This window comes from Chlamydomonas reinhardtii, chromosome 8 (assembly GCF_000002595.2).
Source record: "Chlamydomonas reinhardtii strain CC-503 cw92 mt+ chromosome 8, whole genome shotgun sequence".
In the NCBI taxonomy this organism is placed as follows: Eukaryota; Viridiplantae; Chlorophyta; class Chlorophyceae; order Chlamydomonadales; family Chlamydomonadaceae; genus Chlamydomonas; species Chlamydomonas reinhardtii.
Genome location: NC_057011.1, coordinates 4,954,256 through 4,978,509, shown reverse-complemented (window position 1 = coordinate 4,978,509; position 24,254 = coordinate 4,954,256). Strand labels below are relative to the sequence as shown.

Sequence of the window (24,254 nt, the reverse complement as noted above, 5' to 3'; positions counted from 1 at the left end):
CAGCCGTAATGGAGCCGCTCGGCGCGCCTGATCCGCTGGTGTTCGTAGTGATGGGCGTGGCCGGATGCGGCAAGTCTAGTGTCGGGACCGCACTAGCGCGAGCGCTGGGCGCTCCGTTCCTGGAGGGCGATGAGCTGCATCCGCCCGAGAACATTGCCAAGATGCGTAGTGGCATTCCGCTCACTGACGAGGACCGGTGGCCGTGGCTTTATAGAATTCGCGAGCGCATTGCCAAGGTCAGGGCTACGCTCGCAAGAACTTCAAGTTGCTTCGCGTTGCCATCGTCGTAAATCTATGACACCATGAAAGTCAACATTGGTCGCAGGCGCTGGAGTTTGGTGATCGGCTGGTTGTGAGCTGCTCGGCGCTGAAGCCCGTGTACCGCAACCTGCTTTGCTGGGGCGCGCCCGACCCACACTCTACAGCCGCCAGGTCATGCACCAGCACCGCTGCAGCCAGCACGGGCATCACCGCCGCTGCTGCCACGCCCTCCAGCCCCGGCGCCTCCCGTGTTGCCTACATCCTGCTGCAGCCGAGCGAGGCGGATCTGCGGCGGCGGCTGGCGGCCAGGGCGGCGGCCGGCGGCCACTTCATGCCGCCCTCGCTGCTGGGCTCACAGCTGGCCGCGCTGGAAGTCCAGCCGGAGGAGATGTGGGCCGTGGTGGAGCCCAGGCAGCGGCGGCAGCAGCAGGGGGCTGGGCATGGCGCGGCGGCGGCAGTAGCTGGTGAGGTCACCCCCGCGGACGGGCCCCATTGCCAGGAGCTGGTGTTCCCAGCAGCGGAGGTCATTGCAACGGAGCTGGCAGCTCGACTGCAGCACCCGTGAGGCGCTGGGCGAACCACAGCAGGTGGAGCCGTGCGGGCGCAGGCCAGATGGTGAGATGGGGTCATGGGCCTGCGGTTCCGCTGCCCCCCCCCCCACCCTGTGCTGCACCGCCCACGACAAGTGCATTGCGCCTTGGTCTGAGAGCGGTTCCGGACTCTCCCGCTCCGCCCACCTCCAAGCAATTCATATTTCAATTCGCGGCCCCAGGTGAGGCGCGGCGCTGTGGCAAGAGGCCTAGCCAGGCAAGGCCTTGAATGTCGTGCACAGGTGGAGGCAGTGCATGCTTGGCCCTAGGGGGCGACGGTCAGGGGTCCGTTTTCATTGCAAGTCGAACCGTATCTATTCGTACACCGTACCGCCTCCACCACATTTGCTTCACGGCCGGTGGCCGTGACGTCGCACGCAAGCCTCACAGCTTCCGCTACTTCCACACATCGTGCGGCACCCCCCGCTTCCATCCCTCTGCCCCCCCCCCCCCCCCGCGCAGTAGTCCCGGACAGCCCCCTTGCCAGCTGCTCCTCGACACAAGCACGCACACGCACTCTCCTGCCCGCGACCAGCCGACCCCACCTCCCCGCCGGCCCGCCCTGGCGACAGCACAGCCCGACACCGGCGCGCCGCCGTGGGAACAGGGCCCACCACCGCTCATGCCCTGCTCAGCGCGCCCCAGGGCACCTCGGTGCACGGCACACGCCTCCGCCCGCCTCACAGCAGCTCTTCCTCGTGCCTGCCGCCCTCCTCGCCCTCCTCGCCCTGCTCGCCCTGGTCCTCCTCCTCCGACTGCGCCATGAGCGTGTTGAGCTTGCGGGCCATGCGGCGCATGCGGCAGCCGGGGTTGGGCAGGCGCAGAGCCAGCTTGGCCACCTGCGAGCGGGCGCGCGCGCGGGCGTGTGTTAGATAACACAGTGTGGGCACCAGTGTTGGAGAGCACAAGTGTGGTGTGTGTGTGTGTGTGTATGTGTGTGTGTGTGTGTGTGTGTGTGTGTGTGTGTGTGTGTGTGTGTGTGTGTGTGTGTGTGTGTGTGCGTGTGTGTGTCCTGTCGTTGCCGCAGCCCCTTCCCGCAAGGACTCGGGACAAGGGGACCGAACGCGTGTGTTGAAAAGAAAACAACAAAACGAAGCCCGCCCAGACGGCGCGACGGAGTTACTTACGACGCGACGACGACGAACGCGTGTGTGTGTGTATGTGTGTGTGTGAGAAGTTGGACATGAAGTGCGCATTGGTGTTTCTACTCGTTGGATGTTTATTGCTAGCCTGGAGCTCGCGACGGCGTCTTGCATTCGCATTCACTCGCAAGCACTTCGTTAGTTGGATGGCGGCAGTGCAGTGAGATGCGGTGGGATGCCGCAAATGCTGGTCCGGCCATGGGGCGTGCAGTTGTATGCCTCCCGTGCATGCGGTCGGCAGGGCCAGAGGCCAGCCGGCCCCGGGGCCGGGCAGTGCAGCAGGCCAGCGGGCATGCACACGCGGGGCCGGGCAATGCAGTACGGCATACACCTAGCAAGGTTGTGTAACTCGAACTCGCTTGGTCACTTGGACACTGTGCCGCCCATCAGCAATCTACAGCTCACCACTCAGCAACCGCCAATGCCAACGCCCCAACCGCCAACGCCCCAACAGCATCGCCTCCGCTGTACCCCGCCCACCAGCCAAGCCACCCACCTCGCCAACGCCCCGGCCCCCCCTGCCGTTGCCCCGTGTCCCCCTAGGCACCTTGCAGCCCGGTACACCCAGCAGACAGGCGGGGCGGGTCTGGGCCGCATCACTCACGCAGTGGTCCATGTGCTTGAACTGGGACTTGGACTTGACCAGCGCCTGGACGGCGTCCGCGTCGTTGTTCCTGTGTGGTAGGCCCAGACCGTGGTGGCGGGCAGGTGGTGATGGGGGACAGCGCGTGACAGTGAAGAGCTCAGGCCAGGGGGTCCTACGCATGACCAGGTGCGGGGCGGACCGTGCGGAGTGGCCACACGGCCCCTCCCCTCGGTATCCCATCAGTCCACCGGGCACGTCTTGACGACCATTCGGTCCCCTTGTCCCGAGTCCTTGCGGGAAGGGGCTGCAGCAACTACCCCCACCTTCCCCCTGAACGGGGCGCCGGCTTGCACACCCAACCCCACCCAAACCCCAACCCCCTCACACCCCCTGTCCCCGCCCCACGCCATTCCCCTTTCCCACACCAACTATCAACCCCTTCCTTCTTCCGGTTACTAACTGCACCCCCTTTGTGCCCCCACTAACAAACCCCCGGGCCGACGCTCCTCGTCGCCGCCCAGACTAACGCCTGCTAGTGATTGCCCCACCCCTTGAGTAACACGGCAGCTCCACCCTTATCAACTTGCGCGCAGCCCTTCGCCTCCCTTTATGGCACCCGGGCTCGCGCGCACTAGTTCCTCAGGCTCAGAAATAGGATGAGCCCGAGCTTCCCTTACCACCTTTACGCTTACACGTTGCTGCCCCCCACATTCCACCCTCCACGTGTTCGTCACGCCGCCGGCGCTCCCGACCTGGCGCCGGTGCTGCTCTGGTACCCCGCATGTGAGTGTCTGAAGAGTGTTGCGCTCTGTTTGCTCTGAGCGCGTTGGGTTAAAGCGTGCCACGAGCCTGGGTGCCACTCGATGGTAAGCGAGTCGCTGGAACATGGGTTTGGAATTGATGTACCCCCCTTCTTCGTTGGGCTCGGGCACACAACCTGCCATGGGTTCTGCAATGAACTACCCCCACCCCCGCCCGCCCACCTGTACGCCTCGAACAGCGCATCCGCGGCAAAGGCCTCCTCGGTGTGCGCGAAGGCCTCCACCCCCATGGCGTCCTGGAAGGTCAGCCACGCCTTCTCCGCGTCGCCCGCCCACAGCCACGTCACCACGGCGCCTGGAGCCGGGAACAGGGGGGGGGGGGGAGAGCGGAGATGGGTGAGGCACGACCATTAGAGAGGCGCGGGTTACAGGGGCTTCACAATGGGCCGAGCAGTGTGCCTGTCAGGGTACGCCACGCCGGCGCGTCTGGCCTTCCCCAGCTCTGCTCCTCAGCCTCCCCGCCAGCTCCCTGCCAGCCCATGTTGCCGTTGCCAGCGGTGACTCACCCAGGTATGCCTTGTTCTGGGAGTGTCGCGCGTTGTTTTTCTCGCTGACCGCCCCGAACCGCATCTGCACCTCCACCGCATCCGCCCACAGCTCCTGGCGCAGCAGGAAGGCGACGGCGTGGCGGAAGGCGTCCACACTGATGACACCGAGGGGGCCGCGGGGGGCGCGGGCGCGGGGGCAGCGCGCAGGGAGCAGGAGGTGATGGGGGCACGTGGGACGCAGGCGGGCACATACAGGTGGGAGATGTGGGGTTGTGTGGGACTGGGCCCCCGGATGGTGGCAGTGGTGGTGCTGAGGGCCGTACCGTACTGGCCGGACCTCCCTCAATCCATGTCCGCCCAACCCCACCTTCCCGCCCACCCACTCCACGCTTCCCCGCCGCCCCGCCTGCGCCTGCCCCCGCTGCGCCGATCCAACATCGCCTTCTTCTAACTACTCATGCCTGGAGCCCCGACCACCTGTACGCGTCCTTCTCGCTGCTCTCGTACACATCCAGGCTGTCGTAGTAGAGCTTGATGGCGGTGTCGGGGTCCGTGTCCTCCAGCACACGGGCGCCACGGCACAGGCACTCGCCGGCTTGGGGGGGGGGGGCAAGAGGGCGAGAGACGGGGATGGGCCAAGGTGAAGGACGGAGGGGGCGCAGGAGGCCGCTGGCTTCTGAAGGAGGGTAGGTGGTGGCCACAAGGGGCGGTCAGCGGCCACTTTCAACGCCCCTCAGCGGCAGCGCCCCGTTAGCGCCGGCCTGACCTCAATATGTACCCGTCCGTGTGTGTATGTTTTTGTATGCAGGTGTATGGTAAGAGCACAAGGGCGCTCCCCGCATCTGGCACTCCATTCATACCGTCTTCACCAGCGGGGTTTGAAGTTTGCCACCGTACCGTATTCCCTGCCACCCCTCACCTCACTCGAGATCTTTCACAAAGCCGGCGGGCACAAACGCCCCTCCCCATCCTTCATGGACCGTTATACTTCCTAGCGCACTTTGGGTCAGGCTCCCGTGAACCTGGCCCCTTATCTAATCGCTCCGTCTAGCATGGGCGGCTGCCCGCCCCCCCTTTGGATTTGGTTTAATGTGGGCTGGTATCTACAACCCCCTCTACCCCCTTTCGTCCGGCTCACCTGTGGTGGGCTTGCCGCACTGCATGTATGCGTCCGCCGCCAGTTTGTAGTAGTGCCCCACCCGCGCCGGCTGCTCCAGCTTGCGGCACAGCTCGGCAATCACCTGGGTGGTGGCGGGTGTGTGGGCGGGTGTGGAGGCGGGGGTCAGGTCAAGCGGCTGCAGCAGCGCGAGTGCATGCGGGCAGCGGACGAGCACTGTGGCGCAGCGGTCACGTGCACGGATGACCGCGGCAAGCCGCGCATGTCCGCTCCAATTTTCACTGCTGCTGCTGCTGCTGCTGCTGCTGCTGCTGCTGCTGCTGCTGCTGCTGCTGCTGCTGCTGGTTCTTGACATGCACTTGCACAGCAATATGGTCGCACGCAGGGGCCGCGGGTAGGCATGAGGCCACGCAGCAATCCCGCCTCCTCCCTCTGCCACTCCCAGGCCACACTGCCCATGCCCGCCACTACACGGCACGAGCACACCTCGTAGTGCTTGCCCGCGTGCCACTGGCTGCCTAGTCGCTCCTGTGCGTAGGCCGCCCGCTCGTACGCTTCCACAGCCTTTTCCAGGTTGCCCGCTTGCTGTGAGTGGGCGCCGGAACAAGACACGATGGGTGACGCCCAAACACAGAGGCGAACGTGGCTGCATTGCGAGCCCCCACTGAGCGCACCTTGTACATCAGCGCAGCTTTGTCCAAAAGAGGTGCGGCGGCCTCCCAGTCAGGCTTGATGCGAAGCTCAAGAATTGATGGCACCGTCAAGCCCTTCGCCTTCTTCAAGAGCTCCTTCGCCTCCTTTTCCAAAGCCACCGACTTTTCTGACCTTCCAATTGTATTACTCATTTTTGGTTGCTGTGCTCGGGGCGGGGCTTGAGCTGCCTCAGGAATTGTGCCCCGCCCTTAATCACCCTCACACGGTGAAGACTATGGACACCGCAATTGCTTTTTCAGGTACACAAGTTGATGTTCGTTGTCACCACAGCTGTAAATGTAATGAGCTGGGTGAAGACTTCAGCTCTGCAAGGCAGTCTACACAGGATTGCGTTGTCGTGGAGGTGACTTAAATAGATGCCATACATATTGGGTATGCCTACGCGACGGGGTGTGTGTGTGTGTGTCCGTCTTTGATCCCGCCGTTTCCCCGTTTCCCGGGTTTCCTGTCGCCTCCTATCATTCCGCACCAGTGACAGTGGGGCTCGTGCTAAAGCGCCGGTGATTGTAACCTCTCTGACGAGGAAACAAAGAGACCGCATAGTGCAGGCCATAGCAGTAGGGGTCCACGAGTGCCGAGGGCGGCGGCGTGCTGTCATCCAGGCGTGTGCGCTGGGCCTGCAAACAGCGCGCCGTTGCGCGTCATCAAGGGTGCCGTCGTTGATGGGTCCAAGCAGCTCACGGCTCACCTCCAGTCGGTGGCTCGGGTTTAGTTACATCTTGCAGTCTCCGCGGCCTTTTCAGCTGTTCCCCGGGGGCATGATGCTCACGGAAATGAATGCGAAGTGTTTGCTAGTGAATGCGAATGCAAGACGCCGTCGCGAGCTCCAGGCTAGCAATAAACGTCACGAAACAAGTTAGTGTCAGCGGCAATGCGGTTACTTGTTACCTTCGAGACGAGACACCGGTGCGCGCTCCACGCTGCTCCGCATTCGGCACGCCAAACGGAGTCCGAGTGTCGTGGAGACTGCTGCCGCTTGCAGGGGCGGACGTGTTCCAGCTCGCAACTGGGCTGCTGCCATTCGCCGCGACAACGCGTAACCCACAAAATGCACCCACCTGGAACGAAGCCAGGCATCCGCGGGCGCCCATGGAGCATATGCGTGGGCAAGCGGAAAGAAACGGGAGAAGAAAGAAGCGGCGTGGCGGATGTCAGTAACCGATGCCGGCCAAAGCTGCCGAGCAAGTGAAGCAGGGTGGCTGCCTAGCTGGGGGCGGGCTGATTAAAGGGCTGAACGGCGGCTGCACCGGGCGAGCTGTGCTGGTAGTATGTACTGGCGCCGGCCAAGCGTGGTAAGTATGGGCGCCGCTGCATGCATCCCCCCCCCCCCCCATGTGCCGCGGCGAGGCTGGCGACGATGCAGTGGCGTACAGCTGACAGCTGCAATGAATGCGCACGATGCCAGAAGAGGTTGTCGTAGCTACCAGGCAGCACAAGAGGAAACCAGTCAGTAGCGGGTGGGGTTCACCGGGGGCCTTAGGGGACCTCAGCCTTTTCTCCCCCGCCAGCCCCCCTCGTCCAGGCGTCGCGCCCCACTCGCACGGAGCGGCCGTGACGGGACCGCCTCACGCGGGTACCACTCCGGGGGTCAAGGGCGGGATCGCAAGGTCTATGCCCAGACTGTCGCCCCGACCATGAATTGACATCCCATTACACATAATAAGGTCCCTGGATGGTGCTCGGGCATAATTTTGAGCGAGAGCTCAAGTTGAAATGCTATATGTCGCGCTCGCCAGGACCCCGCCAACTTAGCCTGAAGCTATTTTGATTACATCTATACGAGAATTAATGTCGACGGCAATAGATTCAGGCCCCAAACAGCGCATATGCGAGACATGGGCTTCGGTCAATTTCGCGACTTGAGCCCCGATAAGCATAATTTGGACCTTTGCCGACCACTTCTGGCTGATGATGATGCGGTAGGATTTGCCCCGGGGCAACGTCCAACGTGCGGGTTTGGCTGGGAAAACGCACCCCCGGACGGCAGCCCAGTTTTCACCACGGGCAATAGCTCGTAGAAGACATCTAACTAGCCAGGCGGATAGAGCGCTATCGAATTGTGGGGGGTAGGTCGGGTCAGCATCCTTGTACGAGTTATTGCTCATAGTGAAAAGGCCCGCGGAAGAAGGGGCTCCCGTAGACCCCATCCAGCCGCCTGGTGGTACCCGCGTGGACCGCCTTCGCCCTGTGCGGTTTTGATTACTTGGGGTCAGTTAGCGGGGTGTATGAATGCGGATGTTACAGAGGGGACAGTCCCAGCACCCGAAGACGCCGAGCCATCACATGCTATCAGGGCCCAACTTAACTCCACCAACCCCGACTTTGCTGCGAACCCTCCCGCGGACAAAGTCCGTGTGACTCCGCGCACAGGGGTGTATGGGGGCTATCGGCTGCCGAAGCGGCCTCTCCTCGTCGACGGACTTGAATTCCTTGGACTCTTGGAGGAGGAGCGCGCGGCGCCGCCCGAGAAACGTACAAACCGACCCGGACATTCGGTAATTCGGCCTCCGACACCGCCAATGTGGTATTGTGGTGTCGCGGCACAGCCCACTGCTCCCCTTGAGAGGAAGAGCCATACCTTTCTTGTTTCAAGGGCAAGCTGAAGGGTGCGTGCCACGGAGTCACGAGCTGCCAGCGCCCCCCCCCCCCCCCCGAAGACACCGGGTAGTTGGAATTCGTGAGCGGCGCTATGTCCAGCCTCTTCGAAGCGATCAACTCTGCGCGCTCAGGAGCACCGCTGCTGTTTGTGATGCCAGTTTCGGCGACTGTCTTGCCTATAGAGCCGTCACCTTTTTGTCGTCACGACGAACCACGCTGGGCGGCTATTACAAGATGCACCATAGCACCGATTTAAACGACTTTATGTTCTTAATGCTTGATGTGCGGCTGACGGTGCGTTGCGAAGAAGCACGCGTAGCATCAGGGGCCTAAGTGGCTAAGTCGCCCCACGGAGAATCTAGAAGCATATAGCTCAAAGCCAGCATCAGATAAGAATGGGGTTTAAGCCGATGCAGCACAGGGCTCGAGGTGGTCGATCAGGCTCCGCCCAACATAGCGCTCGGCGGGCTGCATAGTCATAAACTTACTTGCGCTCATAACACTAGACCTCTACCATAACTTATGACTGCTGACTGCAACTAGAAACGAAACTATGGACGCGACACCAAGCAACTTGCCTCTGACGACGCTCCAAGCTCCGCCACCGCTCCCACATGCTTGGGCTAGTGCACGTAGTCTAAACATGCCGGTGTTGGGACAAGGCGTCGCGCAGGACGGTGCACTGGACGTTCCGCACCCGCCTGCACCCATGGCCGGGGAGCCTTGTCTCGCAGCCCTTCAAGCGGCAGGCGTTGCACGCAGCCTGTTCGGCGCACCATCAAGAGCTGAAATCGACGGTTATTTCCAGCAGGCGGAAGCCGCATTAGCCAAGCGGCGAACAGGCCAGCGCACTGGCGTTTGACTCGCAACAATGACGCAGCCGGCCATCAGTACCGGCGCATAATGCGCAGGCCTAATGGCATGTTGAATGCACCATTTTGCGCTCGCGTTTCGGGGCTACAACCCTGCGGGCTCTACACTTGCGTCAGTGATGTTTCCGGGTGCGGCCTGTGTCGAGAGCCCGCTCTAGGCACGGAAGACAGGCTGAAGCGCATGCAGTCGTTTCTAGGGGCGCCGTGCCGTGTCGGTGCAAGTTTACTATTGCATGCGGGAGCCAAGGCCCTTGGTCAGGCTCTGATTCTGATCGCTGCCGCGCGGCTGTCATCACAAATTATATTGGGTGCGGCGTTGTGTACTAAGTGTGAATAAGACTGCGAAATTTCTGTGCCATTCCACGAACGCGGGTTTCGTGTTGACCGCGCCAAGGTGCGGCCTGGAGATATCTCATAGTTTGATTGAACTACGACTTGACAGATTCCTTCATTCAGCCTAGATGTCCATGAATGGCGTGCATATTCACGCTGCGGGGCAGTCAGGGAACCCTTTGGCTTGAGGGCTGGCACAGGTGGCGAGGGGAGGCATGGTGTTGACAGCAGCCACGCGCCCGAGGAAACACAGGGGGGACGATGATCCGATGAGAGTGTAGTAATAATAGCAAGACGAATCGCTTGTTGTTTTGGATGGCTTACCGAACACGCTTGGGGTGGTCGGGTGGGGTGGCAGCATACGTGCGTGAGCACGCAGCCAGGGCCCGACCTGTGCAGGAATGTGTGCAGGAATACTTGATGCCGTGAAGGACGGAAGGGCTGTGAGCATGAGGGCGGCGGAATGCCGCGGCCGCAGGCCGGTGTGCACGACGCGCCGTGGTGATAACCTGTTTGCTTTTGGTGGCGTGGTATGTTGGCGAAAGTTGGTGTCCGCCCGGAGGACCACGTGTTGATGTACGCGCTTGGTGTTTCTGCAACCCTCTGTTGTGTTGGGTTGGTGTGGCATAACCCGACCAGTTGTGCTTGTTGACGTGAACAGACATGCAGTATCTCTAGATGCGAGGCGCTTGAATTGCTAACCAGTTTGTTGCTGTGTTGGCTTGCGTGCTGACTATCTTCTGTGCAAACGCGGGCTGTGGCTAGGCACATGTCCTGGCTGCACCGCGTACAGGTGAGCCAGTGCACCATTCTCCATGGTGGATTCCGGATTCCTTCCTTTCTTGCCGTTTGTATGTTGTATCAAACTCTGACTGGCTGGCGGAAAGGCGCAGAAAGGCAATTCGGATGCACAGTGATGCATTTACGGTTTCACACAAGACATGTTGGGACGGTGGTTCACCTTGAGCTTGGGTTGGTGTATGCTGGTAAGCCTTCGAGTAGGGCTTCTTAAGCGGCGGGCGTTGTATATGTTTTGGGTAGGGCCAGGCGACATACGTGCGATGATTGAGGCGTATTGCGGCCTGTTCTTGGCTAGGGCGAGGAGATGGGACGATTGCACCTGCCTTGGCGCGGGCTGTGAAGGTTATGCTTGCGTCGCTGGCTACATGGTGAACCAGGCAAGACAATGTGGTGGGCCACCGAGGCTGCGCACGAGAGAAGGACACGACGGCTCGAAATCATAGCATTCATGGTCTTTGATTGAGGTTTTTGCTGGCGGTTGGTTCAGGTGGTGCACAGGCTGGGTCGGTGCTCCATGTGCTCCATGAGACACGGGGCGCTGTTGCGGCGAGACTGGCGGTAGGCACGCTATTGCGCACATGCATTGCATTTGGGCATGGCAGTGCATAGTAAAAGAGTGTGTGAGGAGACTTTGGTGACTTGAGAAGGTCTGGTGGCATGGGCTGCCCAATGTATGCGGGCGCTTGCGTGGTAGGCACGTTACTTGACGAGATTCCCGCCACCAATCGTGGTGCGTATTATATACATGCAAGTTTTGTTCGTGCTTTTTCAACAAACAGCGGTAGATACAGAGTTGGAAGTACGGGGGGATTTAGTACAATGCAGGAGCGAAGGGTGTTTCAGGCGCAGGCGTGGGCGTGATCGCCCCCGACCGCCCGTGAACATACGTTAATTGATGGTCGGTGCTTAGTAAGGTTCGGTGGGTAGGATGGCGATGTTGCGTCCAGTGGCAAGCAACTGCGGCGCGACACCGTTGAATTGTAAAGGACTACACATCGCGCGTCATCAAGGGTGATAGGTCCAAGCCGCTCACGGCTCACCTCCAGTCGGTGGCTCGGGTTTAGGTACATCTTGCAGTCTCCGCGGCCTTTTCAGCTGTTCCCCGGGGGCATGATGCTCACGGAAACGAATGCGCACGATGCCAGAAGAGGTTGTCGTAGCTACCAGGCAGCACAAGAGGAAACCAGTCAGTAGCGGGTGGGGTTCACCGGGGGCCTTAGGGGACCTCAGCCTTTTCTCCCCCGCCAGCCCCCCTCGTCCACTCGCACGGATCTGCACGGATCGGCCGTGACGGGACCGCCTTCGCCCTGTGCGGTTTTGATTACTTGGGGTCGGTTAGCGGGGTGTACGGGGGCGATCGGCTTGAACTTGCCCCCAGCGGTGCAGATGCGAAACATGCCCGAAACAAAGCAGTTGTCAGCACCAGCCTCTCGCGCTGACCCAACCCGGTCTCACCCGCGTTGTGGGCACCGTCCAAATTTGCACTCGCTTCAACCCCGCAAAACCGGTCGGGGCAAAAGTCCGACTAGGAATCTAACCTTATGGGCACCTTGCCAGCATGTCAAATCCGTAGTCCGAAGTTTGCCCCAGTGCCGTACGGCCCTTTCCGTGCGGGGGGTCTTGGGGGCAGATAGGGGGTTTCCCCGACGGCAAAAAGGTCACCCCTGACTCCCCCGCGCTCTCAGACACTTCTCATACATAGCATTGACTTACTGGTTGAGTGGCAGGGCGGTCCACGCTCGCCTGCGGTCGAAATGGACTGGTTTTGGCCAGCGAGCGAGCGAGCTCGATGGGTACGTGCGGGCGGAAACGTGCCACAGCTGTCCAGCCTGCTCACTCAGAACCCCACTCGTGCTGCCCTTCCGAGCTTCTGTTGAGAACTTGAGGTAGTGTCGACACCTACGGCCTCGAAGGGCCACGAAACGGCGACGATATGGCTTGGGCTCAGCCCGGCTCAGCCCCATTCCCCTCGGACCATCCTTCTTGCCACAAATTAACCTCCTTGCCACTGACTCCGTAAGGCCGTGACCACCAGACCCAGCCGCCACTCGGGGCTACTTGCTACGCTCGACCAGCTCATACGGGCCGACACGTCGCTCCCCTGCAGTACGGCAGTATACGGTAGTTCCGAGCCTCGGACTCACGCCCCTGTGTGCTTGCGCTTTGTGATGCAGCACAAAGACACCGGCAGCACATACGGCGGGCTCATCCGACTAAACATTCTGCATGTCCCAAAATGGTTGATTCCATGACACCCGCCTCCATCGACACCCCCCCCCCTGTCATCTCTCTGTCCCTACTGGGGTCATGGCGTAATGACATCGCAACATAGCCACATTTTTGTAACGCACTGGCGCAATCCCCCCGCCCCTTCATGCCACCCGTCCTGCCGGTGGCATACGCCACCCGCCCGGCCCAGCCACCCCATGGCAGCAGCCACCACCTCACACCCCAGGCACCTGCAGTGCTCCACCCATCACCGCCAACTTGCACCAACCCCGCCCATTACTCATGGGGCAATGCGACCGGCCCGCCGCCCAGTCAACACACAAGCAGCCAGTACCGTACCTCATGTCTTCCCGTCCACGCCCACGCCCCCACCCTCGCCAGCCAGCCAGCCAGCCAGCCAGCCAGCCAGCCCACTACGCTAGTCGGCTACAGCTGCGGCGGGTGCTCCAGCAGCGGGCCTATGTCTGCGAAGTAGGGGTGGCGCAGCGCGGCGGCGGCAGTGATCCTGCAGGGCACCGACAGGGGGCCGGGGGGCATGTGGTGTGTGTGGGGGGGGATGTGGGGTGTGCTCACCGTACCAGTGTACGGAGCAGGACCAGGACCAGGACCAGGACCAGGATGCACTAGCCTACGATGAATGAGCCCCGGACGGTATGGCGCCGGCACCTGGCTCTGCGGCACTGCGCCTACGCCTGCCGTCGTGCCTCTTTGTATCCAGGAATGATGTATACAACGCCCCCCCAAATGTACGTACGGCCAAAATCGACTCTTGGGCTGGAAATCAGGTTGATCGGCATCAGTTTCGACCACTCTGTACCCTGCCACCATCACCACCACCACAATCACTCACACGCCTACCCACCTCTGCGCGGGGTCGTATGTGAGCATGCGGCGCATCAGGTCGCGGCCGGCGGGCTCCAGGCGCGGAGCGATCTGTGCCCGTGTGTGTGGGGGGGGGGGCGTGGGGGGAAGGTAGCTCATTCCAGCCCCCCTGCCTCTGAGTAGCCTCTGCCCGCCTCCGCCTCCACCCCCCACCCCGCCCCTCACCTCCTCCCAGCTGCGGCCCGGGCATTTGGGCATCTGCGGGCGCCAGTGCGGCAGGTCGGCCAGGCCCGGCCAGCTGGCCTCATCGGGTGAGCCCAGCTTCTCAAAGATCTTCATCAGGGTGTCGATCTCCTGACAGCCACAGCGACAGCCACAGCCACAGCGACAGCGACAGCGACAGGGGCAAGGACTGGGACACAAGGGGCGGCGGGGTCTGGGAACGGACACCGGGTAGTAAGGGGTGTGTGGAGTCGCTAGGGCCATCAGACCCTCCCCAACTTCCCATGAAAATGACTGCCTCTCCCTCCCCCGCCCACCCTCCTGCCGTCCATCCCTTCCTTTCCCCAGCCTTCACCCCAGGCTCCTTCCTCCTCGTACCCCGCTAGCCCCACTAAACCCCCCCTGCCCCCACCGTGGCCCCCGGGAACAGCGGCCATCTGTTGCTGACTTCAAGCACGCAGCAGGCGGCGCTCCACAGGTCCACGGGGCTGCCGTACAGCCGCCCGCCCAGCAGCAGCTCGGGAGGGCGGTACCACAGGGTCACAACCTGGGGGGGGGGGGCCAGGTGTGGAGGGCGGCGCAGAGGCGGGGTGTGGAAGGCACGAGATGTGTGTGGTGTGTTTGTATGGCTGCCCCCGGGGTGGAGGATACACACGGTCACGGCCGTGTGCTGGGCCCAGGTGCAGTGGCCCCGCCGCGACCTCCCTCCCAGGACGCGGTCCCGCGCCCAGCGCCACGTGAGCTCTCAGGACCCATGACTGTGTCCCCTCACCTGCCCACCCACTTCCCGCTCCCCGCCCCCACCCCACCGCCCTCGGACACCCGCCACACCCGCCCACCTCGGGGCTAAGCAGCCTGACTGGCACCCCGAACGCGCGGCTGAGTCCGAAGTCCGCGATCTTGAGTGAGTTGGCGCCCCCCCGCACATCCACCAGCAGGTTCTGTGTGTGTGTGTGTGTGTGTGTGTGTGTGTGTGTGTGTGTGTGTGTGTGTGTGTGTGTGTGTGGAGGGGGAGGGAGGAAGGAGGATGGGCGAGAGGGGGGCGTGGCATAAGGTACAGCATCAATGCAAGGCAGGGCAATGGTTGAGTGGTACCTGGTGTGACTCATCTGCCACCCTGGCCACCGCTGCCGCCCCTGCCGCCCCTGCCAACCCTGCACGCACCTGTGGCTTGAGGTCCCTGTGCAGCACTCGGCGGCGGTGGCAGTAGTCCAGCCCGCACAGCAGCTGGTAGGTCAGGTACTGCCGGGGGGACAGGGGGGGCAGGGGGCGCAGGGGCGTGCAGGGAGGGGAGAGGGCATGGATATTGAGGGGGCAGGGCAAGGGCGGCCACAGGGTGGGCCGGAGATCCGAGGGGCCCGAGTGGGATGCGGTACGGGGTGCCGTACACCCACAGGAGGCGGCCCCCGGCCCTGGGGGTCTGGCCTGGAGCGTCTGGGTCCGTGTCAGTGACCTCCCCCACGTCCCACGTCCCCCACACGCCCCCCCTCCCAGCCCGCATACCTTGACCAGCTGCGCGTTGGCGCCCAGTGCCGGGTACAGCTGCATCAGCCGGTGCACGTCCATGTCCTGCAGCGGGGGGCGGGCAGGGAGGGTGTGTGTGTGTGATGTGTGTGTGCGTGTGTGTGTGTGTGTGTGATGTGTGTGTGCGTGTGTGTGATGTGTCCCATCATATGCCGATGGCCTCTGTGTGCTTGCGCACTCATACCCTCCCCTCTTGCTAACTCGCAAACATACACCAATTCTCGGGGATGGTTACATCACTCGCAGTCAGACACGAGGCGTTCAGACGCAGGGGGAAAGGTAGTGCTAGGGGAGAAGGACCCGGGCAATGCCAAGCTCTGACGCCTGCCCCTGCACGATGGACCCTACCCGCATGCTTGCAAGCGCCGTCCCTTCCACCCCACGTACAGTCACGCGCCCCCGTGTGGCCCCCACCCCGCTCACCACAAAGTCAAACACCAGGAACAGCTGCGCACTGTCGCCGCCGCCCGCACCACCACCGCCGCCGCCGCCGCCCGGGTAGCGCCCGCCCGCTGCGGCCGCTGCAGCCGCCGCGGCTGGGTCGGGGCGCGACAGGTCGCGTGTGACCTCGCGCAGCCTGTGACGCACCATGTGCGGATGAGTGGGCGAGTGAATGAGTGGACGCATGTGCATGGCATGTTGACATGAGCATTATCCGGAACACAAAACCCGAAAACACCCCTCTTCCTCGTCTTGACAATGGGCCGCATTCGTCAGGCTCAGGCAAATAGCCCCCTTCTCCTCGCCTCTCGTCCCCTCGCCTCTGCCTCTCCTCGCCTCTCCCTACCCTCGTCCCTCCCCCCCCCACACACGCAAACACCCACCTGACCACGTTGTCGTGCCTCAGCTCCAGCAGCAGCGCTATCTCGCGCAGGGCACTGCTGGGCACCCCCTCCTCGCTGTCGTCAGGCCGCATCTCCTGCCGCGGTGGGGCGGGGGGGGGGTGCAGGCAGCCAAGGCAGGGGGTGGGGTGGGGTGGGGTGGGGTGGGGCCAGAGGTACGTGCCGGCTTGCTGCTGCGCTTCGCCACCCGTCCTCTCGCCTCAGCCCACCTGGCAGGTGGCGCCCCATGTTGAACTTCGAGCACTGCCCCTCCCCCTTGGCTTCAGTTTTGTTTAGGTGGGTACTTGCAACCCCTCCCCCCAGCCCCCCAACCCCAACCCACCCACCTTGACCGCCACTGTGTGCCCGCTGGCCAGCTCCGTGGCCCTGTACACCACCCCGTACGTGCCCTCACCCACCCGCCGCTCCAGCCGGTACTGCAGGCAGGAAGGCGGGGCCAGGGAGGGCCAGGGAGGGGTGAGCAGCGCGGCACAGGAATGGGGCTGGGAGAGGGAGCAGGGGAGGTGTCCCCCGCGCCGCTGCCATCCCCTCTCTGGGCTCGCTTCGTTTCCTGGGCCTCAGCGTTGTTGGCTTTGGCTTGAAGTAGAATACTGCCAGCGCCCCTCCGGCCCTGCCGCCCCGCACCTTGTTGTTGAGCAGGCGCGGCAGTCCCTCAGTGGCCGAGCTGCGCGGCGCCGCTGCCGGGTACCTCGCGGCAGTGGCCATTGCTGCCCGCACACGCAGGCGCCGCCGCGGTGATGAACGGCTGTGGCGGTGCCAATGAGAGACAGCAGTGCGGTTAACAGTGGGAGCCGGGAGTGGGAGCTTGGGCACGCGCAGTAGTGCTGTGCGTTGGGCCGCGGCGTGGGTCGCCCAGGTGTCCCGCCCTTTCGCGCCTGCAGCTCCCTCGGTCCTGCCGCACAGCCCGGGCCCACTACTGTGTGGCCTGGTGTGCTGCTGCTCACAGGCTGCTGTGCCGCGGACGCACAGCGGCAGCCGCGGCGGTGCGCTCGCAGGTACAGGCTGCTGAACGGGCAGGGCTCAGAAGGCTAGCTGCCGCCGCAGATGAATCGCTGACAGTTTGCGCGAAAGAGAGAGCGTGTGCTGTCTGTAACAGGAGCGTTCTCTTACACAGCGACCGCAAACGCGAGCTCTACCCCGCTCTATTCTCGCCTCCATTCATCTCCATGCCGCCACCGCGGGCGCCCGCACCCAAGCCCGAGTCTTCATGTTGCCGCGCCCCTGCGCCCTCGCTCCTCGCTCCTCGCCCGCCCCAGCCCGCCTCAGAGCCAGTCCACACCCCCCAGCCCCAGGTCCGACCCCGGACTCAGCCGGTAGCCGCCGCCCGCGCCGCCAGCCTGCCCGCCCCGCCCCCCCGGGCCCCCCTGCGCGGGCCCGCCGTGCCTGGGCCCCGCCGGCCCCGCCATGAACTCCGCGCCCGGCCCCAGCGCCCCCGGCCCCCGCTGCAGCTCCGTGACGATGCCCGGGTTGCGGGCCAGCATGAGGCGCATGTCCACCCCCGGCAGCAGCCTGTGTGCGGAGGGGCAGGGGGAGGGGGGGGGGCGGAGGGCGGAGGTTGCAGCCGGTGGTGGTGGTGGGGAGGGGGGGGTAGCCGTTCATGTGAAGGGGGGAGGCGGCCTAAAATGGACCAGGCCCCTCCCCTCCGCTACCGCTGACGGAAAGCGCTGCGCCGTCACAGGCGCCACCGCCAGCACCCTAAGCTGTAGGCTGTCGCTGCCGAGGCGGCTGGAGGTGGCTGTTGCTGCCGACACCGCATCCATGCACCTCTCACCTCTGCGCCTTGCTTGCAGCGATGCCCAGCTAGAACCGCACCACCGCGCAGTGGGACACAGCAACCGCCACCGCCGTTTTGCACTGTGGCCTGCCCCCCGGTACCCTGACCCTGCGGCTGGAAGGGCTGTGCGCCCGCCACCGCCGCTGCACCCACCGCCGCCTCCACGGGTCCCCCCCCCCCCAGCTACCACAGGCTGAGCCGCCGGTTGCTCATGACCGCCAGCAGCAGGTCGGGGTCGGCTCGCAGCAGGTCACGACCCCCGGGGCCGCGCCGCAGCCGCACAGGCAGACCCGGAGCAGCAGCGGGCGGCTGCGGGCCGCCGCTGCTTGTGCTGGTGGTGCCGCTGGTGGTGCTGCTACCGCCGGAACTGCACTCTCCGCCCTCCGCCGGCAGCAGCAGCCTGCGGGCACCGGACAGCGGGAGGGGCGGCTCGCTGTGCTGTGCTGTGGGCCGCCGGCGCTGCTGGGTGCTGCCGCCTTGGGCGCCGCTGCTGGCGCTGTCGCCGCTGTCTGGACCCTGACCACTGCAGTGCTGTGCGGCTGTCGCCACCGACTGAGCAGTGCTACACCCAGCCATTCGCGTCTGCCCACCACCTGACATCTACACACCCACTCCACTAGCCACCCCCACGCCACCCGCCGCTCACCTCTCCAGCTCCCCCACCAGCTCGTCCACATCCTCCACCAGCAGCAGCGGCTGTCGCGTCACCTGGAGTTGATAGCGGGCGGGAAGGGGAGGTTCCGGGGGTGGGGGGGGCGGGAGGGAGGGGAGTCAACGCCACAGCCCGAATGACGGGGGTACCTGTTCGTAGGGCTCGGGCGTGTAGCCCGCGACACGCCCCCCCTCCCCCCCCCGTTGGTCCGCACCAGGTCGTCCACTCCTCCCTCGGGGAACATGGCGTGCAGCTTGTCCCGCGCCGCCGCCACGCCGCCCCACTCCGCCGCCGTCAGCAGTGTGGGCCGCCGAGCCAGCAGCATGCCCAGGTTGGCGGCCGGGAACCACTCACGCAGCTGGATCTGGAGGGGGGGGAAGAGGATGGGGTGGGCGAGTGGGTGAGGGAGGTGTGGGCCGTGGTCAGACGGGCAGTGTGTTTGGCATGTTGGCATGGGCTTGCACACGGCGATCGCTCCCTCCCTCCCCCCCGTACCAGTTTGAGCGCCACTCCGGCCGTGTCCGCCGCCAGCTCCACCAGTATGGCGGGGCTCAGGCTCAGCAGCCGGTCGCGCAGGTCGGGCAGCAGCGTCAGCAGCTCCTGGGGGGGAGGGGGGCGGAGGGGGGGGGGCGAGGCGGAGGGGGCTTGGGCGGTTGGGCGGGTCCACACAGCACGAGCCCTGCACCTCCCAGTCCTCCAGACAGCAGGGGGGGGCTGCGCACACGCGCCCGGTTGCAGCAGTCGCGGCCGCTCCACACACCCGCACCCACGATAGGATGTCCATTACCACCTTGATGCCTACGCTTTACTGCCCCCCACATTCCACCCTCCACGTGTTCGTCACGCCGCCGGCGCTCCCGACCTGGCGCCGGTGCGGCTCTGGTACCCCGCATGTGAGTGTCTTAGAGTGTTGCGCTCTGTTTGCTCTCGGCGCGTTGGGTTAACGCGTGCCATGAGCCTGGGTGCCACTCGATGTAAGCGAGTCGCTGGTCGCCGGTCTACCGTCTACGCCGCCCAGAAGGACAAGGTTCAAGGGTGTCCAAGACAAGGGTAAGACCAAACCTCCTCCAAGCTCTGTGGGATGGTTCTGGGTCTTGGTTTAGTTGGGATTGGAGTGAACTGACTGAACTCCCACCCAGCCACCCAGCCACCCACGCATCCCCACCTGCAGCTGCCGGTCGAACACGTCCGCCTCCAGCCCACTCATGCGCGAGGCGGCCGAGGTGATCAAGATCTGTGTGGCGGGAAGGGGGGGAGCGGACAGGCCGGAAGGCACTGGCGGGGGTGGTGAAGCGGGCCATGGCACCATGTCTTCCGCCCAACGCACCACACATACACACCCATCTTTTCCCCTTCCCCTGCGCAAACACCCATCCCTTCCCCTTCCCCTGCACAAACACTCTCCCCTACTCCTTGACCAGGGCTGGCGGCACCATGCATGATGCATCAAGCCTGTGCCGGCCCCCGCCGCACCTGCTTCTGCTCCTTGTTGAGTGCGATAGAGCCGGAGGCCACCATGCGGCCCATGAGCGCCCAGGGGGGAACGCCGGAGGCACCTTGCGGGCCTGGTGCCGCGGACTGGGGTTTGGGCGCCGACGCAGCATCCCGACCTGATGGCCCCGGCCCGTCACCGTTATCTGAGGCTGCGTGTACCTCTGTGAAACCTCTGTGGCCCCTCCTCGTCTGCGAGCCTAGTGTTCGCCATCGGGAGCAAAACGCTTGTTGAGGCTGTGCTCGTGAGCTTAAGCACTTAGGCTCGACAGTATTTAAATTCAACGGCATACAAGTGCGCATTCGTGTGCTGCGTGCGCACAGGGGCCCCTAAACTACGCCGAGAGTCCAGGCTCAGCCTTTTGTATCGTAAAATAGCTGTTTGATTTGCTGATACTGCTCGCAGCATGTGGGAAACACAATACCATGAAAAAAGCAGCCAACCACGGGAACTGTACGGCATGCGCAATCGCATTTGCGCGGAGCTCGCTGCCGCGAGGCGCGAGCGGCGGGGATTCACAACACAGTCAAATTACTTAGCCTACACTAACTACAAGAACCAAAAGCGCGCACATCGAGGGCCTCGCCGGCGAAAAGCCATTACAGCGCAACTGACACACGCTACATACTGGGCGCCCGGAGTTGACTCTGGCTCCCACGACGAGGGGCATCGTGCATCATTTTGGTACAACTATTGATGCAAATGCGCAACGAGCCCACCTAATGCTGCCGGGCGGGCGCAGCGACACCAATTCCTTGCACAGTCGCACTACTGGGCCAGCGGGAGAGTGCTCCCTCGACCTCCAGTGCATAAGCTAGCAGCAGTATCTTGAAGTTTGCGCATTCGTGCGCCAGTGGCAGAGGAGTCGTGCCATCCACGCGCGGCACGATGACGACAGGGATAGCGTGGTTCTGGAGGCCCGACGGAGCTTCTGTTGTCGCCGAGCAGGGGCGACCCCAGAGCTGTGGGGAGCGGCTGCGGCAGGTGCATGGGCCTTACGCGCCCGCCTCAGCAGCCGAAGAGCACCGGTGGTGCACAGGGGCTGACGGCACGGAGGCATGCAACAGGACCGCAAGCACACACGACACGGCCCGCTGCGCTGCGGCCTCTGGGCCTCTGTGCCCGGCTGCAGCCGGCCACCGCACCACGGCCGGAGCGCCGCCCTGCAGCTGCTCCCACCACCAGGTGGCTGGCTGTGACGCCGCCTGCTCCTCCTGCTCCTCCGCACCTCAACACACAGCTGCTGACACGTCCACAGCACCAGACGGCTCTCCCAGGTCAACAGCTGGACACACCACGAGCAGCGGCAGCAGCAACAGTGGGACAGGCGGTGACCAGGGGTGCCAGCGCCGGCACAGGCCCCAGTCGCCAATCCGGCGTCGGCGATGCCACCTTGCCTGCAGCCCGCTGGCGCCGCTGGCGACTTGGTGGCTGACGGCGCTGCTGGCGGCGCTGGCGGGTGGGCCGCTGCGGGGGCTGGGGCCGGCGCCCGCCGCGGCGCAGTACACGGCGGTTTTGGACTTGTACAGCCTGCCTGGCAGCTTCGACCTCATGTCCGACTGCCCCACACTGCTGTACGACATTATGATGCAGCTGCCATACAGGTGTGTGTACGTGGGTGTGGGGGGCATGGCGCGCGTGGGTGTCCGGCGTGCGTGTGTCTGGTGGGGGCGAGGCTGGTTGTGGGGGGCTCAACAAGGTATGCGGAAACTGCAAAATGGTACTGACGCATGGGTTTGCCTACGCACCAGTGAACCACATTCTGCAGATGGCCTCCACTGCATACCGTACTGATCTGACAGTACTTGATGCTTCGCCCAAAGCTCCAGACTCGTACTAGTGGCTGGCAGGTTGAGCTGACCTGCCGCCCCACCCTTACCGCCCGCCGTCAACACCCACCCCCATCCCCAATCCCTGCAGGCCCAGCCGCGCCACGTGTGACACACTGGGTGGCGGCGCGCAGATCAGCGCCTCCATGGCCTACGTGCAGGCGGAGGGGCTGCAGGTGAGCGGCAGGGGGGCAGGCCGGAAGGGGACAGCAGGAGGGGGTGAGAGGGGAGTGCAATAGAAAGGCCAGGGGGCGGGGCACGGGCGTTGACATGGAGGCTTGAGGCGCGGCCTAGCTGTGCGGCAGTGCTGACCTGCCATCTGTTGCTTCACACGTAGCACTTGATGAATCCACCCTCCCTGCCCTCCTCCCGCCTCAGGACCTGATGGCCCGCCTGGGCAGTGCCGCGCTGTGGCGCCTCGCCGCCGGACTGCTGGGGCCCGGCTGCGGCTGGGGCGCGGCTGTGGCCGCCGCCAGCACACCCGGCAGCTCCCCGGTGGTGGCGGGCGAGCTGCGGGTGTGCGCCTGGGGGGCGGGAGGCGCCTCGCAGCCCTTCCTGCCCAACTCGCCCCTGGGGGCCCTCCACGCCAAGACCTGCAGCCCGGACCTGGTGCTGGCAGAAGCCGCATGCCCGCCACCGCCGCCGCCGCCGCTCAGCCCGCCGCCGTCCCCACCGCCTCCGAACCCACTATCACCTCCCCCGCCCTCACCACCGCCGCCTCCGCCACCCTCGCCGCTGCCGCCCTCTCCACAACCTCCCAGCCCTGCGCCGCCGTCACCGACACCACCCTCGCCGGCACCGCCCTCTCCAACGCCGCCTTCGCCCCTGCCACCATCTCCTCCGCCGCCTCCCCCGCCACCCTCCCCAGAACCCTCGCCGCCACCCCTGCCTCCCCAACCCCGCCCCCCCTCACCGCCGCCCCCGCCGCCTCCCTCGCCGCCCGCGCCTCCGCCCTCGCCCAAGCCCGACTGGCTGCGGCTGACGGTGCTGCTGCCCGCCTGGGCGCCGGCGCCCACCTCCGCCGGCTGCAACGCCCTGGTGCCGGCGGTGGCGGCCTTTGCGGCGGCGGCCACAGGCACCCCGGGGGTGGTGCCGGACAGCGGCCTGGGCTGTGTGGTGCAGCTGGCGGGCAGTGGCAGCAGTGGCAGCGCCTTCAACGCCTACGTGGTTCAGGGCCCCGCCTACTCCTTTCCCATCGCGGCCGCTGTCGCCAACGCGCTCACGGTGTCGCCGTCGTTCATCACCGCCGCCGCCGGCCTGCCCTGCGGCACCGCGCTCAGCCTCAGCGCACAGGCCGCCTCCGCCTCTGTGGCGTGTGGGGCCCTGGCGGACGACCGCGCCCACGCCGCGGCGCTGCCCGCCCCCGGCGTGCCCTACACCAGCAACTGGCTGCTGTGCTGCCAGGCGCCGCCGCTGCCGCCCAGCCCTCCATCACCGCCGCCCAGCCCGCCCTCGCCACCCCCTTCCCCTGTCCCACCCCGGCCGCCCAGTCCGCAGCCGCCTCAGCCGCCCAGCCCCGAGCCGCCCAGCCCGGCCCCACCATCCCCGCCTCACCCCTCGCCAACGCCACCCCGCATGCCACCCGGCCGCCCGCCGCAGTGGCCCGCCGCCTCCAGCCCGCCGCCCCGGCCGCCACCGCGCTCGCCGCTGCCGGCCATCACCGAAACCACCCAGGCGCCGCCGACACGTCGCCCGCCGCCGCCACGGCCCCAGCCGCCCTCACCCTCGCCGCCCGAGGAGCTGGCACCGCCGCCCTGGCACGAGGACGCCAGTCCGCCGCCGCCGCCGCCCTCGCCCTCGCCCTCGCCCCGCCCGCCCTCACCGCGGCCGCCGCCAAAGAAGAAGCCGGCTAAGGGCAAGGGGGGCAAGAAGCAGAAGGCGCCGCCGCCGCCGCCCGCGCCACCACCTGGGAAGAGGAGAGGCGCAGCCGGGCGGCGCTAGCCTGCGTGACCCTGTATGGGCAGCCGCGTGGCTTGGAATGTGTAGGTCTGTGCCTGTGTGGTGGTGTTATACATGACGCAGGATGCATTACGCGTGTTTAATTGCGGCTGCTGCTGCTGCTGGCCGGGCGGCAGTGGCTCACGGCGGCTGCACACGTGCACCAGGAGCCCGAGGTAGGGATTCACTGGGCAACCGTTATGCCATTCAGACGCAACGGTGGGAGCCTAATGTGGTATGGCTTAGATACACATAGTGATGTGTTACCGGATGTGTGGCCAGCGTCATGAGCAGTAGTAGCCCACATCCAAGTGCATCAGTCAGACGCCATGGCGGGGACTGCACGATCGCCGCCCAGGCGCCGCAGAGGCGCCCGGATGACTCAGACCAAATGCTGCACGGGGCACAGGGGATTTTGGGTTTGCGGAAGGTACCAGGGAAGGAGATCAGGCTCTTGGACACACGCATGTTAAGGGCCCAACATACTCAATTGCTTTCTCGGTTTCGCATTGTTGTAAGTATCGTCGATAACATGATGAGAAGGCAGGATCCCTTGCCATGAGAGTTGTGAACTTGTGTAAGGACGGGACCAGGGGCACCCCTGGAC

General features: G+C 64.8%; 6 protein-coding genes across 7 annotated transcripts; 3 read left to right on the top strand and 3 right to left on the bottom strand.

Annotated features, from left to right (window-relative positions):
* Positions 1 to 4: 4 nt before the first annotated feature.
* CHLRE_08g385750v5 (uncharacterized protein) lies at positions 5 to 1,150 on the top strand. The gene is made up of 3 exons (XM_043065365.1): positions 5 to 236; positions 326 to 876; positions 1,034 to 1,150. Exons 1-2 carry the CDS (start codon positions 51 to 53, stop codon positions 824 to 826), a joined length of 687 nt encoding a protein of 228 aa, XP_042922366.1. The 5' UTR covers positions 5 to 50; the 3' UTR covers positions 827 to 876; positions 1,034 to 1,150.
* Positions 1,151 to 1,152: 2 nt separating this feature from the next.
* On the bottom strand, positions 1,153 to 6,944 carry CHLRE_08g385700v5 (uncharacterized protein). The gene is made up of 9 exons (XM_043065364.1): positions 6,408 to 6,944; positions 5,680 to 6,336; positions 5,492 to 5,590; positions 5,027 to 5,129; positions 4,366 to 4,483; positions 3,907 to 4,043; positions 3,563 to 3,695; positions 2,598 to 2,667; positions 1,153 to 1,690 (listed from the first exon to the last, which is right to left on the bottom strand). Exons 2-9 carry the CDS (start codon positions 5,848 to 5,850, stop codon positions 1,532 to 1,534), a joined length of 990 nt encoding a protein of 329 aa, XP_042922365.1. The 5' UTR covers positions 5,851 to 6,336; positions 6,408 to 6,944; the 3' UTR covers positions 1,153 to 1,531.
* Positions 6,945 to 8,714: 1,770 nt separating this feature from the next.
* CHLRE_08g385675v5 (uncharacterized protein) lies at positions 8,715 to 11,319 on the top strand. Its single transcript, XM_043065363.1, has one exon. The coding sequence runs from the start codon at positions 8,961 to 8,963 to the stop codon at positions 9,177 to 9,179; it is 219 nt and encodes a 72-aa protein (XP_042922364.1). The 5' UTR covers positions 8,715 to 8,960; the 3' UTR covers positions 9,180 to 11,319.
* Positions 11,320 to 12,202: 883 nt separating this feature from the next.
* Positions 12,203 to 16,724, bottom strand: CHLRE_08g385650v5 (uncharacterized protein). Its single transcript, XM_043065362.1, has 11 exons — positions 16,587 to 16,724; positions 16,289 to 16,378; positions 15,945 to 16,039; positions 15,544 to 15,697; positions 15,100 to 15,165; positions 14,761 to 14,838; positions 14,436 to 14,537; positions 14,009 to 14,143; positions 13,600 to 13,728; positions 13,415 to 13,485; positions 12,203 to 13,057 (listed from the first exon to the last, which is right to left on the bottom strand). The coding sequence occupies exons 1-11, from the start codon at positions 16,665 to 16,667 to the stop codon at positions 12,979 to 12,981; spliced, it is 1,080 nt and encodes a 359-aa protein (XP_042922363.1). The 5' UTR covers positions 16,668 to 16,724; the 3' UTR covers positions 12,203 to 12,978.
* Positions 16,725 to 17,056: 332 nt separating this feature from the next.
* On the bottom strand, positions 17,057 to 20,244 carry CHLRE_08g385600v5 (uncharacterized protein). 2 transcript variants are annotated; one of them, XM_043065360.1, is made up of 7 exons: positions 19,862 to 20,244; positions 19,554 to 19,622; positions 18,884 to 18,988; positions 18,603 to 18,752; positions 18,383 to 18,444; positions 17,924 to 18,136; positions 17,057 to 17,471 (listed from the first exon to the last, which is right to left on the bottom strand). In XM_043065360.1, exons 1-7 carry the CDS (start codon positions 19,904 to 19,906, stop codon positions 17,225 to 17,227), a joined length of 891 nt encoding a protein of 296 aa, XP_042922361.1. In that variant the 5' UTR covers positions 19,907 to 20,244; the 3' UTR covers positions 17,057 to 17,224. The 2 variants fall into 2 exon arrangements, with proteins under 2 accessions (XP_042922361.1, XP_042922362.1); XM_043065361.1 differs by lacking the exon at positions 17,924 to 18,136.
* A 190-nt stretch (positions 20,245 to 20,434) lies between these two features.
* On the top strand, positions 20,435 to 24,240 carry CHLRE_08g385550v5 (uncharacterized protein). The gene is made up of 3 exons (XM_043065359.1): positions 20,435 to 21,484; positions 21,801 to 21,885; positions 22,088 to 24,240. The coding sequence occupies exons 1-3, from the start codon at positions 20,769 to 20,771 to the stop codon at positions 23,648 to 23,650; spliced, it is 2,364 nt and encodes a 787-aa protein (XP_042922360.1). The 5' UTR covers positions 20,435 to 20,768; the 3' UTR covers positions 23,651 to 24,240.
* The last annotated feature ends 14 nt before the right edge of the window (positions 24,241 to 24,254 follow it).

Excerpts from the sequence above, each read along its gene's own strand:
- CHLRE_08g385675v5 (XM_043065363.1), top strand. The coding sequence starts at position 8,961 with ATGCCGGTGTTGGGACAAGGCGTCGCGCAGGACGGTGCACTGGACGTT.
- CHLRE_08g385550v5 (XM_043065359.1), top strand. The coding sequence starts at position 20,769 with ATGACGACAGGGATAGCGTGGTTCTGGAGGCCCGACGGAGCTTCTGTT. Across the intron at positions 21,485-21,800 it reads ATGATGCAGCTGCCATACAG|GCCCAGCCGCGCCACGTGTG; the intron begins GTGTGTGTACGT and ends CAATCCCTGCAG. Across the intron at positions 21,886-22,087 it reads TGCAGGCGGAGGGGCTGCAG|GACCTGATGGCCCGCCTGGG; the intron begins GTGAGCGGCAGG and ends CTCCCGCCTCAG.
- CHLRE_08g385650v5 (XM_043065362.1), bottom strand. The coding sequence starts at position 16,667 with ATGGCCACTGCCGCGAGGTACCCGGCAGCGGCGCCGCGCAGCTCGGCC. Across the intron at positions 16,040-16,288 it reads GGCACACAGTGGCGGTCAAG|GAGATGCGGCCTGACGACAG; the intron begins GTGGGTGGGTTG and ends CCACCGCGGCAG. Across the intron at positions 15,698-15,944 it reads AGGCACGACAACGTGGTCAG|GCTGCGCGAGGTCACACGCG; the intron begins GTGGGTGTTTGC and ends GGTGCGTCACAG.
- CHLRE_08g385750v5 (XM_043065365.1), top strand. The coding sequence starts at position 51 with ATGGGCGTGGCCGGATGCGGCAAGTCTAGTGTCGGGACCGCACTAGCG. Across the intron at positions 237-325 it reads TTCGCGAGCGCATTGCCAAG|GCGCTGGAGTTTGGTGATCG; the intron begins GTCAGGGCTACG and ends CATTGGTCGCAG.
- CHLRE_08g385600v5 (XM_043065360.1), bottom strand. The coding sequence starts at position 19,906 with ATGGTGGCCTCCGGCTCTATCGCACTCAACAAGGAGCAGAAGCAG. Across the intron at positions 18,989-19,553 it reads TGTTCGACCGGCAGCTGCAG|GAGCTGCTGACGCTGCTGCC; the intron begins GTGGGGATGCGT and ends CCTCCCCCCCAG. Across the intron at positions 18,445-18,602 it reads AGGGAGGAGTGGACGACCTG|GTGACGCGACAGCCGCTGCT; the intron begins GTGCGGACCAAC and ends TATCAACTCCAG.
- CHLRE_08g385700v5 (XM_043065364.1), bottom strand. The coding sequence starts at position 5,850 with ATGAGTAATACAATTGGAAGGTCAGAAAAGTCGGTGGCTTTGGAAAAG. Across the intron at positions 5,591-5,679 it reads AAGCTGCGCTGATGTACAAG|CAAGCGGGCAACCTGGAAAA; the intron begins GTGCGCTCAGTG and ends GCCCACTCACAG. Across the intron at positions 1,691-2,597 it reads TCAAGCACATGGACCACTGC|GTGGCCAAGCTGGCTCTGCG; the intron begins GTGAGTGATGCG and ends GCCCGCTCGCAG.